Raw genomic sequence first — 13098 nt, 5'->3', positions numbered from 1 at the left:
AAAAAAAAAAAAATCTTAAAAAAAAAAAAAAGAAAGAAAAACCCAATCCAGAAGTACTCAGCCAAGTCACTCCTGAATTTCTGACCCACAGAAACTGTGAGAGCTGTTGTGATGAGCCATTAAGATTTGCGGTAATTTGTAACACAGCCATTGATTATTATGGAAGGCTTTTAGCCATTCATTAAATTAACAAAATTTTAAAAAAGATTTTATTTTATTTATTTGACAGAGAGAGTGAGTGAGAGTGCACAAGCAGGGGGAGCGACAGAGGGAGAGGGAGAAGTCCTCTCTGATCAGTGGCAGAGGGAGAGGGAGAAGTCCTCTCTGCTCAGCGGGAAGTCTCAAGACTTCCCGCTGAGCAGAGAGCCTGACGTGGGGCTCGATCCAGGACCCTGGGATCATGACCTGAGCCGAAGGCAGATGCTTAATTGACTGAGCCACCCAGGCACCCCTAAACTAACAAACTTAATTGAAAATTCCATGCACGTTGTAGGCATGAAAAAATTGAGGTTCCCATTTTTTTTAATTTGTCATTATTTTTTTTAAAAGTTTAATTCCAGTACAGTCAACATACAGTGTTATATTAGCTTCAGGTGTACAATACAGTGACTCAACAATTCTATACATTACTCAGTGCTCATCATGATAAGTGTTCTCTTAATCCCCTTCACCTATTTCCCTCATCCCCCCAGCCCCCAGAGTGGTAACCATCAGTTCGTTTTCTATAGTTAAAAGTCTTTTTTTTTTGGTTTGTCTATTTTTTCTTTGTTCATTTGTTTTGTTTCTTAAATTCCATGTATGAGTGAAATCATATGGTATTTGTCTTTCTCTGCCTGACTTATTTCACTTAGCATTATACCCTCTAGCTCAATCCACGTCATTGCAAACAGCAAGATTTCATTCTTTTTTACGGCGAATATATATATATATATTTCACATCTTTATCCATTCATTTATTGATGGGCACTTGGGCTGCTTCCATAATTCGGCTATTGTAAATAATGCTACAATAAATATAGGGTGCATACATCTTTTCAAATTAGTGTTGTTGTATCCTTTTGGTAAATATCCAGTAGTGGAATTACTGGATCCTGTGATAATTCTATTTTTAATTTTTTCAGGAACCTCCATACTGTTTTTTTTTTTTTTTCCAGTGGCTGCACCAGTTTGCATTCCCACCAACAGTGCAAGAGGGTTCCTTTTTCTCCACATCCTTGCCAACACTGTTTCTTGTGTTGTTAATTTTAGCCATTCTGACAGGTGTGAGGTGATATCTCATTGTGGTTTTGATTTGCATTTTCCCGATGATGAGTGATGTTGAGCATCTTTTTATGTGTCTGTTGGCCATCTTATGTCTTCTTTGGAGAAATGTTTGTTCATGTCTTCTGCCCATTTTTAAATTTGATTGTTTTTTTGGTGTTGAGTTGTGTAAGTTTTTTGTATTTTTTGGATGCTAACCCTTTATTGGATTTGTCATTTGCAAATATATTCTCCAATTCTGTAGGTTGTTTCCTTTGCTGTGCAGAAGCTTTTTATTTTGATGTAGTCCCAGTAGTTTATTTTTGCTTTTGTTTCCCTTCCCTCAGGGGACCTATCTAGAAAAATGTTGCTATGGCCGATGTCAGAGAAATTACTGCCTGTGCTTGCTTCTAGGATTTTTATGGTTTTGGGTCTCACATTTAAGTCTTTAATCCATTTTGAGTTTATTTTTAGTGTCTGGTGTAAGAAAGTGGTCCTGTTTTCCCAACATCATTTGTTGAAGAGACTTTTTCCCATTGCATGTTTTTGGCTCCTCTGTTGAAGATTAATTGACCATATAGCTGTGGGTTTATTTCTGGGCTCTGTATTCTGTAACATTGGTCCGTGTGCCTATTTTTATGCCAGTACCACACTGTTTTGATTACTACAGCTTTGTAGTATATCTTGAAGTCTGGGATCATGATACTTCCAGTTTTATTCTTCTTTTTCAAGATTGCTTTGGCTATTCAGGGTTTAATTTGCTATTGTTTAAAGTCAAACATTCCATTAAAAGGGGAGTGACACTGAAATCTTCATAAAGTGATAAGAACTACATTATGAATTCTCTCACCTGGTGAAGACATACCTATAAAGACTAATATTCAATAATTTCTCACCAGTGTGAACTGCCTGATGTTAAAAAAGTCTGGGCCATGCCTAAAGGCATTGTCATATTCCTATGTTCTTAGAATGCATTCCCTGATGTACTTTAAGGGCTGAACCATATCTGAAGGCTTTCCCACACTTCTTACACACATAGGGTTTTTCACCAGTATGAATTCTCTCATGTTGAACAAGGTTTGAAGCACGACTAAAGGCCTTCCCACATTCCTTACAGTCATAGGGTTTCCCCCCAGTATGAATTTTCTGATGTTGTGTAAGATATCCATACATTTTAAAGGACTTCCCACATTTCTTACATTCATAGGGTTTCTTATCAGCATGAATACTCTGATGTGCGGTAAGGTGTGAACTACGTCTAAAGGTCTTCCCACATTCCTTACATTTAAAAGGTTTCTCGTCAGTATGAATACTCTGGTGTAGGGTAAGGTTTCTATAGAAAGTAAAGGTTTTCCTACATATCTTACACTCATAGGGTTTCACACCAGTATGGATTTTCTGATGTTGACTAAGATATCCATGCAAGCTAAAGGTCTTTCCACACTCTTTACATTCATAGGGTTTCTCACCAGTATGAGTTTTCTGATGTTGAACAAGGTTTGAGGCAGTACTATAGGCCTTCCCACATTCTTTACACTCAAAAAGTTTCTTACCAGTATGAATACTCTGATGTCGAATAAGATTTCTATATAAAGTAAAGGTTTTTTTACACTCCTTACATTCAAAGTGTTTCACATCAGTATGAATTTTCTGATGTTGATGAAGGTATCCATATAAGCTAAAAGCCTTTCCACATTCCTTACATTCATAGGGCTTCTCACCAGTGTGAGTTTTCTGATGTTGAAAAAGTTTTGAGCCAGTAGTATAGGCCTTCCCACACTGCCTACATTCAAAAAGTTTCTCACCAGTGTGAATACGCTGATGTCGAGTAAGATTTCTACACAAGGTAAAGGTTTTCTTACATTCCTTACATTCATATGGTTTCCCGCCTTTGTGAATTCTCTGATGTAGAATAAGGTATGAGGCAGTGCTATAGCCCTTCCCACACTCTTTACATTCATATGGTTTTTTACCAGTATGAACACTCTGATGTACAGTAAGTTGATGACCTCTTTTAAAGGCCTTCCCACATTTCTCACATACATAAGGTTTCTCATCGGTATGGATTTGCCCATGTTCAACAAGGTTTGAGCGCCTACTAAAAGCCTTCCCACATTCTTGACATTTATAGGGTTTCTCACCGGTATGAATTCTTTGATGAATTCTAAGGTGTCCACCTTGACTAAAGGCCTTCCCACATTCCTGACATTCATAAGGCCTCCCTCCAGTGTGGATTCTCTCATGCTGAACAATGTGTGAGGCATAAATAAAGGCCTTCCCACATTCCCTACATTCATAGGTTTTCTCACCAGTATGAAATCTCTGATGTACAGTAAGTTGATAACCACTTTTAAAGTTCTTCCCGCATTCTGTACATTCATAGGGTTTCTCACCAGTATGAAATCTCTGATGTAGGGTAAGTTGATAGCCACTACGAAAGTTCTTCCTACAGTCCTTGCATTCATAGGATCTTCCACCAATATGAAACCTGTGATGTAGAATAAATTGATAGCCACTACTAAATTTCTTCTGACATTTCTTACATTCATAGAGTTTCTCGCTGTTGTATGTGCTCTGATGTTGTGTAGAAGACATATCTTTCTCATAAGTGGGCATTTCTACATAGCTGATTACCTCACAATGTAAATCCAAGTCTGAAACAAAAGAAGAAAACAAAAAAATATTTGTATTTCTTATACTAGAGAACATGGAACTTCTACGAAAGAAATACGAACCAACAATCATAATAAATGAAGGGCTTATTGAATTGTAAAATATGGTTATGAAATTTTTGAAAGGCCAAGAGTTCAGAGATGTATGTGAAATTATGTGAGATAGTGAAGTTACTGAAATTTAGGTGTGGGCCAGAATCTTTGGCAAGCTTGTTATAAATCTGATATCCTGGTTCTGTCAGAGACCAACTAAGTTAGAATTAAGAGGGAAAAAACCTTGGCATCTTTGTTTTCAATCTTTCTACCACTGATTTAAATGCAGATCAAAGGTTAAGAATTAATCCTAAGTTTCTCTAGTGTTTCTCTTTACTCTTGGAATGTCCAAACACTGACTCCTTTGCCCCATCTCCTTTCACATTCTTTTTTTTTAAAAGATTTTATTTGACAGAGAGAGCGAGAGCACAAGCAGGGGGAACAGTAGAGGGAGAGGGAGAAGTAGGCTCCCCGCTGAGCAGGGAGCTCGATGTGGGATTCCATCCCAGAACCCCGGATCATGACCTGAGCCGAAGGCAGACCCTTAACCATCTGAGCCACTGAGGTGCCCCCTTTCACATTCTCTCTTTTCAGCACTTAGGATATGGTACAATCTTCTCTTTCACTTGATGCTTTCCAAAGACTGTTTCGTATGACAAGACTCCTTGGACCTGGGCACTTTGTTAAGCTGATCCTTCTCATCCTTTAGTCTCAGGATAAATGTCCTATCCCTTGGAAAGGCTGCACCTGCTAACTCTAAGTATATCCATGTCTCTCTTTTTATGTTCTAGCACTTCATTACTTCCACCATCCCTTTGTTTCCAATTATGGTATCATTAGTTTCCTTATTTGATATTCTACTTACATTTCCCTAAACTTCCCCAAGAGCAGACTCTACAATCCTTCTTTTTTTTTTTTTTTAAGATTTTATTTATTTATTTGACAGAGAGATAGAGAGAGCACAAGTAGGCAGAGTGGCAGGCAGAGGCAGAGGGAGAAGCAGACTCCCCGCTGAGCGGGGAGCCTGACGCAGGACTCAATTCCAGGACCCTGGGATCATGACCTAAGCCAAAGGCAGATGCTTAACTGACTGAGCCACCCAGGCGCCCAGTCCTTTTTTTTCATCACTGAATTATAAGGTTCTGATATATCAAGGTGCTAAATAATTGTTCTTACTTATCTTCAGTTGAGTTTTATTATTCCTTCTCCATTCTAAATATGCTAAATCTGTGTTGGTTCATATCCTTTTTCATATCCTTTCTTCTTTTTCTTTATTTTCAAGGCCAGCCATCCTTGTACTTCCCAGTATTGTGATGTCTTTTCAGACAATCACAGATATGTACTTGAATGAAATAAGAAATTCCTTCCATTTGGAGATGCTGGAGAGAATCAAGAAATTAAAATGTGGAGTAAAGTCCCGGGATACCAGAGTGCCTGGGACTATTAAAAGGAAATATCAGATATAAGCTGGAAGATGGCAATCCAGATTCAGGAAAAGATTCAGGAGTATCACTGCAGAATGAGGGGAGGTGTGAGTCAAGGGCAAAGAGTATATGACTCAATTGGGGGATGTGTGTAACAGGTGACATGATACATTCTCTGACCTCAAAAAATAACACTGAAAATAACAGCAACATCAGAAAACAAAAAGCACTTCATCTAAAAAATTAAAGGCTCTCTGCTAATTAAATGCACCAGCAGAGGCAGATTGGATAACCACACAAACTTTGACTTGGACGTCAAGACTAATGATGACACATATACATCAGGAAGATGTGAAAAGATTTATTACTTTTATAACAAGGCTTCCTAGAAAGAGCAGAGTGGTTCCCAAATAGGTCTGAAGAGGACTTGAGAGATTTGGAAGAGAATGACTTGGGGGTTTTTTTTGGTAGTTAGGGTGTGGGGCAGGGCTAAGGTTTCCTGGGCATGAGGTTTGCATGGTTTGAATTTTCCACAGGCACCAAAGTAGGCAGCTCTCAGGCTTTTTATCTGCTTGCCCAAAAGTCGGGTAGACACATGGGGCTTGAAAGCTGTCAGCAGTCAAAAATCAAAAATAGAGTCAGTATCTTTATTATACTGAGGAAATAAACAGTGAAACTAGAGAAATATAACCAGACAAAAAATGAAAATACTACATTTCAGAAGGTACAATATTTAACCATAATGCCCAGAGAAAAGTTGTCACCTCAACACAAATTAAATAAACAATTTATGAAAATGTTTAGAAAAAACATCAAAGTAAGCCAAAGGAAAGCAGAAAGTATAAAGATAAAAAACCCAGAATGTAGGGGCACCTGGGTGGCTCAGTCGTTAAGTGTCTGCCTTCGGCTCAGGTCATGATCCCGGGGTCCTGGGATCGAGCCCCGCATTGGGCTCCCTGCTTGGCGGGAGGCCTGCTTCTCCCTCCTCCACTCCCCCTGCTTGTGTTCCCTCTCTCGCTGTCTCTCTCTGTCAAATAAATAAGTAAAATCTTAAAAAAAAAACAAAAAACCCAGAATGTAATGAGTTTAGAAAAAGAAAATCAACACATAAATTAAAAAAGATATCTCTTGAGGGTGGCCTGGGTGGCTCAGCTGGTTAGCGTCCAACTCTTCATTTCGGCTCAGGTCATGATCTCAGGGTTGTAAGATCAAGCCCTGTGTTGGGCTCGGAGCTGGGCGTGAAGCCTGCTTAAAATTCTCTCTCCCACTCCCTTTTTCCCCCACCCCCACTCTCTAAGAAAACAAAAAAGCCCAAAAAACAAAACAGAAAAACAAAAAGGTATCTCTTGGGAAAAAAAAAATCAACGTATGAATGTACACTAGCTAAACTAATCAAGAAAAGAGGGGAGAACAAACAAAAAATTAAGATATTATAAAAGTGAAAGACAAACATAAGAAAATATTGATCAAAATCAATCCTACAAAGGACAAAAATCTGAAACAGGTTAATTTTCAGGAAATAGAAAAAATGTTAAAAAGGCTAGTAGCAATAAGCACCCTGATCATTTACACTGTCATCTCTAAATACCTACTATTATGATCAGGGAACCCTTAAAGAAATGTTTAATTCCAAGAACGGGACAGGGAAGATACAAGATAATTCTCACAAATCTTGGGCCAAACACATAAGAAAAATTTAAAAGATTTATGTTTTTGTTAAAAAACACATGCTTCTGAGTATTAACTTGTGTTTGGCCAATATTGTGGGAAAAAAAAGCAGAAAAAATGATTATGTTGAATAAACATATTAAGTAAATGAAAGATAGATAATGGAGGAATCAAACTGTTAGCTTAATCGAGTTTTAACATTCCAAAACTAACAGTGCAATTCAATACATGTGTCTCTTGATAGAATACACATAATCACCTATGTGATGTACTTCAGCCAAAAATATTTAATGTGAATCTCTCAGGACAGAAAATAATTTCCAATCTACAAAAATACAGAGAGTAGAGAATAAACAAATTGTATCATGGACAGTATTGAGATAAGTTCAAAAGATGGCAAATTTTGCAATTTAAGTGGCCTTGTCTCTTCAAAGTGTTAGTATCATAAATAAAGGGAATGTGTTAAATTAAGAGGGATTTCAGTGTATAATAACCAGATGGAATGCACAGTCTTGCACTGGGATACTGATTTGAACAAATCAAATTGGGCCAAATGGAGTAATAGGAATAGAATTTGGGTTTTGAAGATGCAATAAAATAAAAATATCATAGAAACAGTAAGTAGAAAAATCACTGATAAAGAAATCAGGTTATAAAACAGTAAGACTATGGTGTCCCTTTGGTAAAAAGAAAAACATGTAGAGGCGTGTGTGTACTATATCCACTAAGGTGTTATAGTGGTAGGAATAAGATATTTTAATATTTATTTATTTATTTTAAAGATTTTATTTATTTATTTGACAGAGAGAGAGAGAGACAGCAAGAGAGGGAACACAAGCAGGGGGAGTAGGAGAGGGAGAAGCAGGCTTCCCACTGAGCAGGGAGCCCGATGCGGGGCTCAATCCCAGGACCCTGGGATCATGACCTGAACCGAAGGCAGACACTTAACAACTGAGCCATCCAGGCGCCCCAAGATATTTTAATATTTAAAAAAAATCTTACCTGTCTCTATTTTCTAATTTTCTACAAAGCACATGGAAGATTGTTTAATAAGGGTTATTAATTTTGTGTTCATCTATTAACACAGAATGAAATAAACCAAATATCGACACAATCCAAAGTCTGAGTGGAACATTTAATAAAAAAATAAATATTAAATGTTTAATAATAAACATTTAATAAAGGATCTAGAACTTTGTGGCTATAAGCCAAATATTGCAGAATTCAGTTCCTTTTCAGTCACAGACAAATTACTTATAGAAATAGACCATAGGGCGCCTGGGTGGCTCAGTTGGTTAAGCGACTGCCTTCGGCTCAGGTCATGATCCCGGAGTCCCTGGATCGAGTCCCGCATCGGGCTCCCTGCTCGGCAGAGAGTCTGCTTCTCCCTCTGACCCTACCCCCTCTCATGTGCTCTCTCTCTCTCATTCTCTCTCTCTCAAATAAATAAACAAAATCTTAAAAAAAAAAAAAAATAGACTAGAAACTGGGCTACAAAGCAAGTCTCAACAAATTTCAAAGGATCAAAATCATACAGATTATGTTGCCCGATCACAAGTTATGCTAGAAATCAATATGACAAAACCAACTAGATTATCAACATATATTGGGAAATTAAAAAGCGCTTGTAGTTGATCAATACACTACACAAACTGTACCCTATGATATAATAATTACAAACTTTAAAAAACAATGTTTTGACTGAAAGTTAAAGACAAAAGGAACTGCACATAAGCACTACCAAGTTAGTAAATTTGTTTCTCGTGGGGATGGATGATGGATGGTGGGAGCCAGTTTTCTCACTGTCTGAGAAAAAAAGTAACAGATAAACAGGACAAGAAGGCTAGAATGCACCCTGAAATATGGGATGGGAGTTGGAGACGTCAGTATGAGCTCATGTTTAGCTTCATGTAGATACAGACAGATAGATACTAAAACAATTACAGTTACATGTCCATATACATGTATACACACATTTACTGCCTGGTTAGGTGGTGTAGGGGCCCAGAAGCAGTGGCGTACCAACAGCAATGAGTATACCTAGCACCCCGATCGTGGTTTCTAAACACTATTTTCCAATAAAAGGAACAGGGCTCTTAGGAGAAATGGCTGATTCTAGGACCAGGGAAGGGGAAAAAACAAAATGAATCTGAAAATCGTATCAGGAAAGAAATCCTCAAAAACCAAAAGGATAGGGATATTAATGGACACAGGAACCAATCCAAAAGAGCTATCAGTGTCCAAAGCAAAATAAAGAACATAACATGTAATTAGAACTCCAAGTATAAAATAAATATGAATGAGTCCACACTGAAATAAAGGGGGAGGAGACAAATCTTTTATACAGAATTCCAGATAAAATATATAGATTTTCTACCCTACAGAAGCTTAATCCCCAATCCTACACCCCTACCCACAGGATGAGCTACACTTAGTGAGCTGCTTCTAAAGAATGGAGTATGAGGGGTGCCTGGGTGGCCCAGTCATTAAGCATCTGCCTTCGGCTCAGGTCATGATCCCAAGGTCCTGGGATCAAGCCCCACATTGGGCTCCCTGCTCAGTGGGAAGCCTGCTTCTCCCTCTCCCACGCCCCCTGCTTGTGTTCCTTCTCTCGCTTTGTCTCTCTCTGTCAAATAAATAAATAAAATCTTAAAAAAGTAAAAATAAAGAGTGGAGTATGGAAAAGGAAAAATAGTAACTTCGGAGTGGAGAAAAGTTAACATCACCAGTGACGTCACATGGATATCATGTACCCCCCATATGATGTGATGAAAAGGACATTTCACTTCTGTTGCAGTCTTTCTAAAAAACCCCTATCTCCAGTCTAATCATGAGAAAAACAACAGACCCAGATTAGAGGGTATTCTGAAGGATACCTGGCAGGGAAATTCCAGAAAGACAAGGAAAAATGAAAAACTGTCACAAACCAGGAGACACTGGGAGACATGACAAATTAATGCAATGTGCTACCCTGACTGGAAGGATCCTGGAAGAGAAAAATGACATTAATGGAAAAACCTGTGAAATATACAAATGAAGCCAAGAGTTTAGTTAATACCAATGTTATTTTCTTAGTTTTGACAAATGCATCTTAATGATATAAGATGTTAACAATGGTAGAAATCAGGAGAGGTATAGACAGGAAGTCTCTCTATTATCTTAGTAATTTTCCATAAATCTAGAATCAATCTAAAATAAACTTTACTAAAAAAAATAATCACTCACCACCTCTGTAGTATTCTGGGCAAAAATGTTTAACCTTATTCTAATTATAAGAAGAAAACTTCAAACCTAGAACGCAGACATTCCATAAGAAAACGAAACTGGACGCTACAAAATAACCAAACTCAAAGTGAAAAAAAAGGCAGGATAACAGTAAGATAAAAATCCTAACACCCAAATGCAGTGCAGTGTATGAATCTGGAATGAATCCTGGAAATAAATCTTACAAATGGCGTTTTTTGGAAAAAGTTCAAAAATTTAAATATGGACTCTATATTAGATGGTAAGGCTGAATTGCTATGATAATAATAGTGTGACTATAGGGACGCCTGGGTGGCTCAGTCGGTTAAGCGGCTGCCTTCGGCTCAGGTCATGATCTCAGGGTCTTGGGATCGAGTCCCGCATCAGGCTCCCTGCTCAGTGGGGAGTCTGCTTCTCCCTCTCCCTCTGCTTGTGCTCTCTGTCAAATAAATAAAATCTTAAAAAAAAAAAAGTGTGACTATATAGAAGAAAGCCTTTATTCTTTTTTTTTTTTTAAAGATTTTATTTATTTATTTGACACAGAGAGAGAGAAAGAGAGAAAGAGCACAAGCAGGGGGAGCGGCAGGCAGAGGGAGAAGCAGGCTTCCTGCATGAGCAGGGAGCCCGATGCAGGGCTCGATCCGAGGACTCTGGAATCATGACCTGAGCTGAAGGCAGTGGTTTAACCAACTGAGCCACCCAGGCATCCGAAAGCCTTTATTCTTAGGAGAGGCACACAGAAGTGTTTGAGAGGTGAAATTTAATGATTAACTGCTACTTACCATCAAGTGAGCCAAGAAGGAAGGTGCATATATAGAGAGAAAAAGGCAAAATGTTAATAACCAAAGTTAAATCTATGTGAAGGGTAATTAACTACATATATATTTTTAATATTATCATTTGGCTTGGTAATTTTTAAAGACAAAAAGCTGGGAGAAAGAAAGAAAATAGTGAATCTAAGGCAGTATTTTCTAAATTTCCATAGAGAAATTATTTTGAACCAAATTATAACATCTGCATCCATTTATATCTAATGTAGTTAAAGTAGAAAAAATTTATGTAACAGATTTAAATACATATGAGAAAAGAAAACCTGAAAATTGATGATCTAAACATTTATTGCAAGAAGCTAGAAAAAGAGCAACAAAATGAAAACAGATTAGAAAGATACAAGTACTTTTAAAAGATAGTGCCCACAAATAACACAGAAGATCCACAATGCCAAATATTGTATTTTAAAGCAATGTTACTAATGTGATTCTCCCAAAACTAATAAAAGTAAAAGGAGACAGCAACAATATTCAATGCAGGAATTCCAGCTAACAGGGACCTCACTTTTGGGCCATCTACACCTCACAAACGGAGTAAAATGACATCATGAGAAAACGCTGTTTGTTAATAACCTGGATGAAACACATACATCTCTACAAAACAGCCTCTACAAAATCAACAGACAGAAAACTTCAAAATTCTAGCATTACATAATCTGAATAAGTTTTAATATTTTAAAAATTTTGTTTTTTAAGTAATCTCTATCCCCAACGTGGGGCTCAAATCCATGACCCTGAGATCAAGAGTCAAATGCTCTACTGACTGAGCCAGCCAGGCGCCCCAAACCAAGTAAGTTTAAAAAAAACACTACAGGGGTGCCTGGGTGGCTCAGTCAGTTAAGTGTCTGACTTCAGCTCAGGTCACGATCTTGGGGTCTGGGACTGAGCCCCACTTGGGCTCCCCACTCAGTGCGGAGTCCGGTTGTCCCTCCACCCCTCCCCCTGCTCGTGTTCTCTCTCTTTCTCTCCCTGAAATAAATCAATAAAATCTTAAAAAAAAAAGTGACTGGGCGCCTGGGTGGCTCAGTCATTAAGCGTCTGCCTTCGGCTCAGGTCATGATCCCAGGGTCCTGGGATCAAGCCCCGCATCGGGCTCCCTGCTCCGCAGGAAGCCTGCTTCTCCCTCTCCCACTCCCCCTGCTTGTGTTCCCTCTCTCGCTGTGTCTCTCTCTGTCAAATAAATAAATAAAATCTTAAAAAAAAAAAAAGTGACTCTTATTTCAGCTCAGGTCACGATCTCAGGGTTGTGAGACTGAGCTCTGTGTGGGGCTCACACGCTAGGTGTGGAGCCTGCTTGAGATTCTCTTTCTCCCTCTCCCTCTGCCCCTCCCTTCCCCGCCTCTGTCTCAAAAAAAAACCAAAAAAACCAAAACTACAATGGTAACTGAAGGCCCAGATGGTTTTTCTGGCATATTTCCTCAAACATTCCGAAAGGGGGGAGAAAGCACACATTCTCCTCAACATATTCATAAAGCCAATGTAACTGTTATATCCAACCTTAAAAAGGATAATAAAAAAGGAAGGTTACAGGCTAATCTCATTCATGAAACCTAAATAAAATATTAAAAATTCCAATCTAACAATATTGAAAAGGGATAATATATTAACACACCATGACCAGAACTAGACTTCAGAATTCAGTCAGTCAATAAATAGAATTTGACACAGAAAGAGAACAATGGAGAAAAAAAATCATATGATTATGTCAATAAATGTAGAAAGAATAATTCCTGAGAAAAATCTTAGCAATTATGTAAAACAGAACCTCTTCTCTGTGAAAAATATTATATAAACCTTTAAAAACACACTTTTTTAAAAAAAGATTTTATTTATTTGAGAGAGAGCAAGAGCAAGCAGGGAGAGGGAGAGGGATAATCAGACTCTGCACTGAGCGCAGAGCCCGACTCGGAGCTTGATCTCAGGACCCCGAGACCATGACCTGAGCTGAAATCAAGAGTCTGACACTCAATGGACTGTACCACCCAGGTG

The 13098-nt window shown here is 38.2% G+C and overlaps 1 protein-coding gene across 7 annotated transcripts in view; it reads right to left on the bottom strand.

The window, feature by feature from the left end:
• The window catches only part of LOC116623243 (zinc finger protein 573), a 61173-nt gene that overhangs the window by 23906 nt on the left and 24169 nt on the right, over positions 1-13098 (bottom strand). For 6 of the 7 annotated variants that reach the window (XM_032390199.1, XM_032390200.1, XM_032390210.1 and 3 more), the window contains one exon: positions 1925-3893. In XM_032390199.1, coding sequence (XP_032246090.1) covers positions 2188-3893 — 1706 coding nt within the window. In that variant the 3' untranslated portion in view covers positions 1925-2187. Of the gene's footprint in view, positions 1-1924; positions 3894-13098 lie in introns of those variants that run through there. The other variant, XM_032390214.1, reaches the window with a different exon arrangement.

This window comes from Phoca vitulina, unplaced genomic scaffold (genome assembly GCF_004348235.1).
Source record: "Phoca vitulina isolate PV1807 unplaced genomic scaffold, GSC_HSeal_1.0 scaffold58, whole genome shotgun sequence".
NCBI lineage: Eukaryota > Metazoa > Chordata > Mammalia > Carnivora > Phocidae > Phoca > Phoca vitulina.
This window is presented reverse-complemented; position numbering and strand designations above follow the sequence as displayed.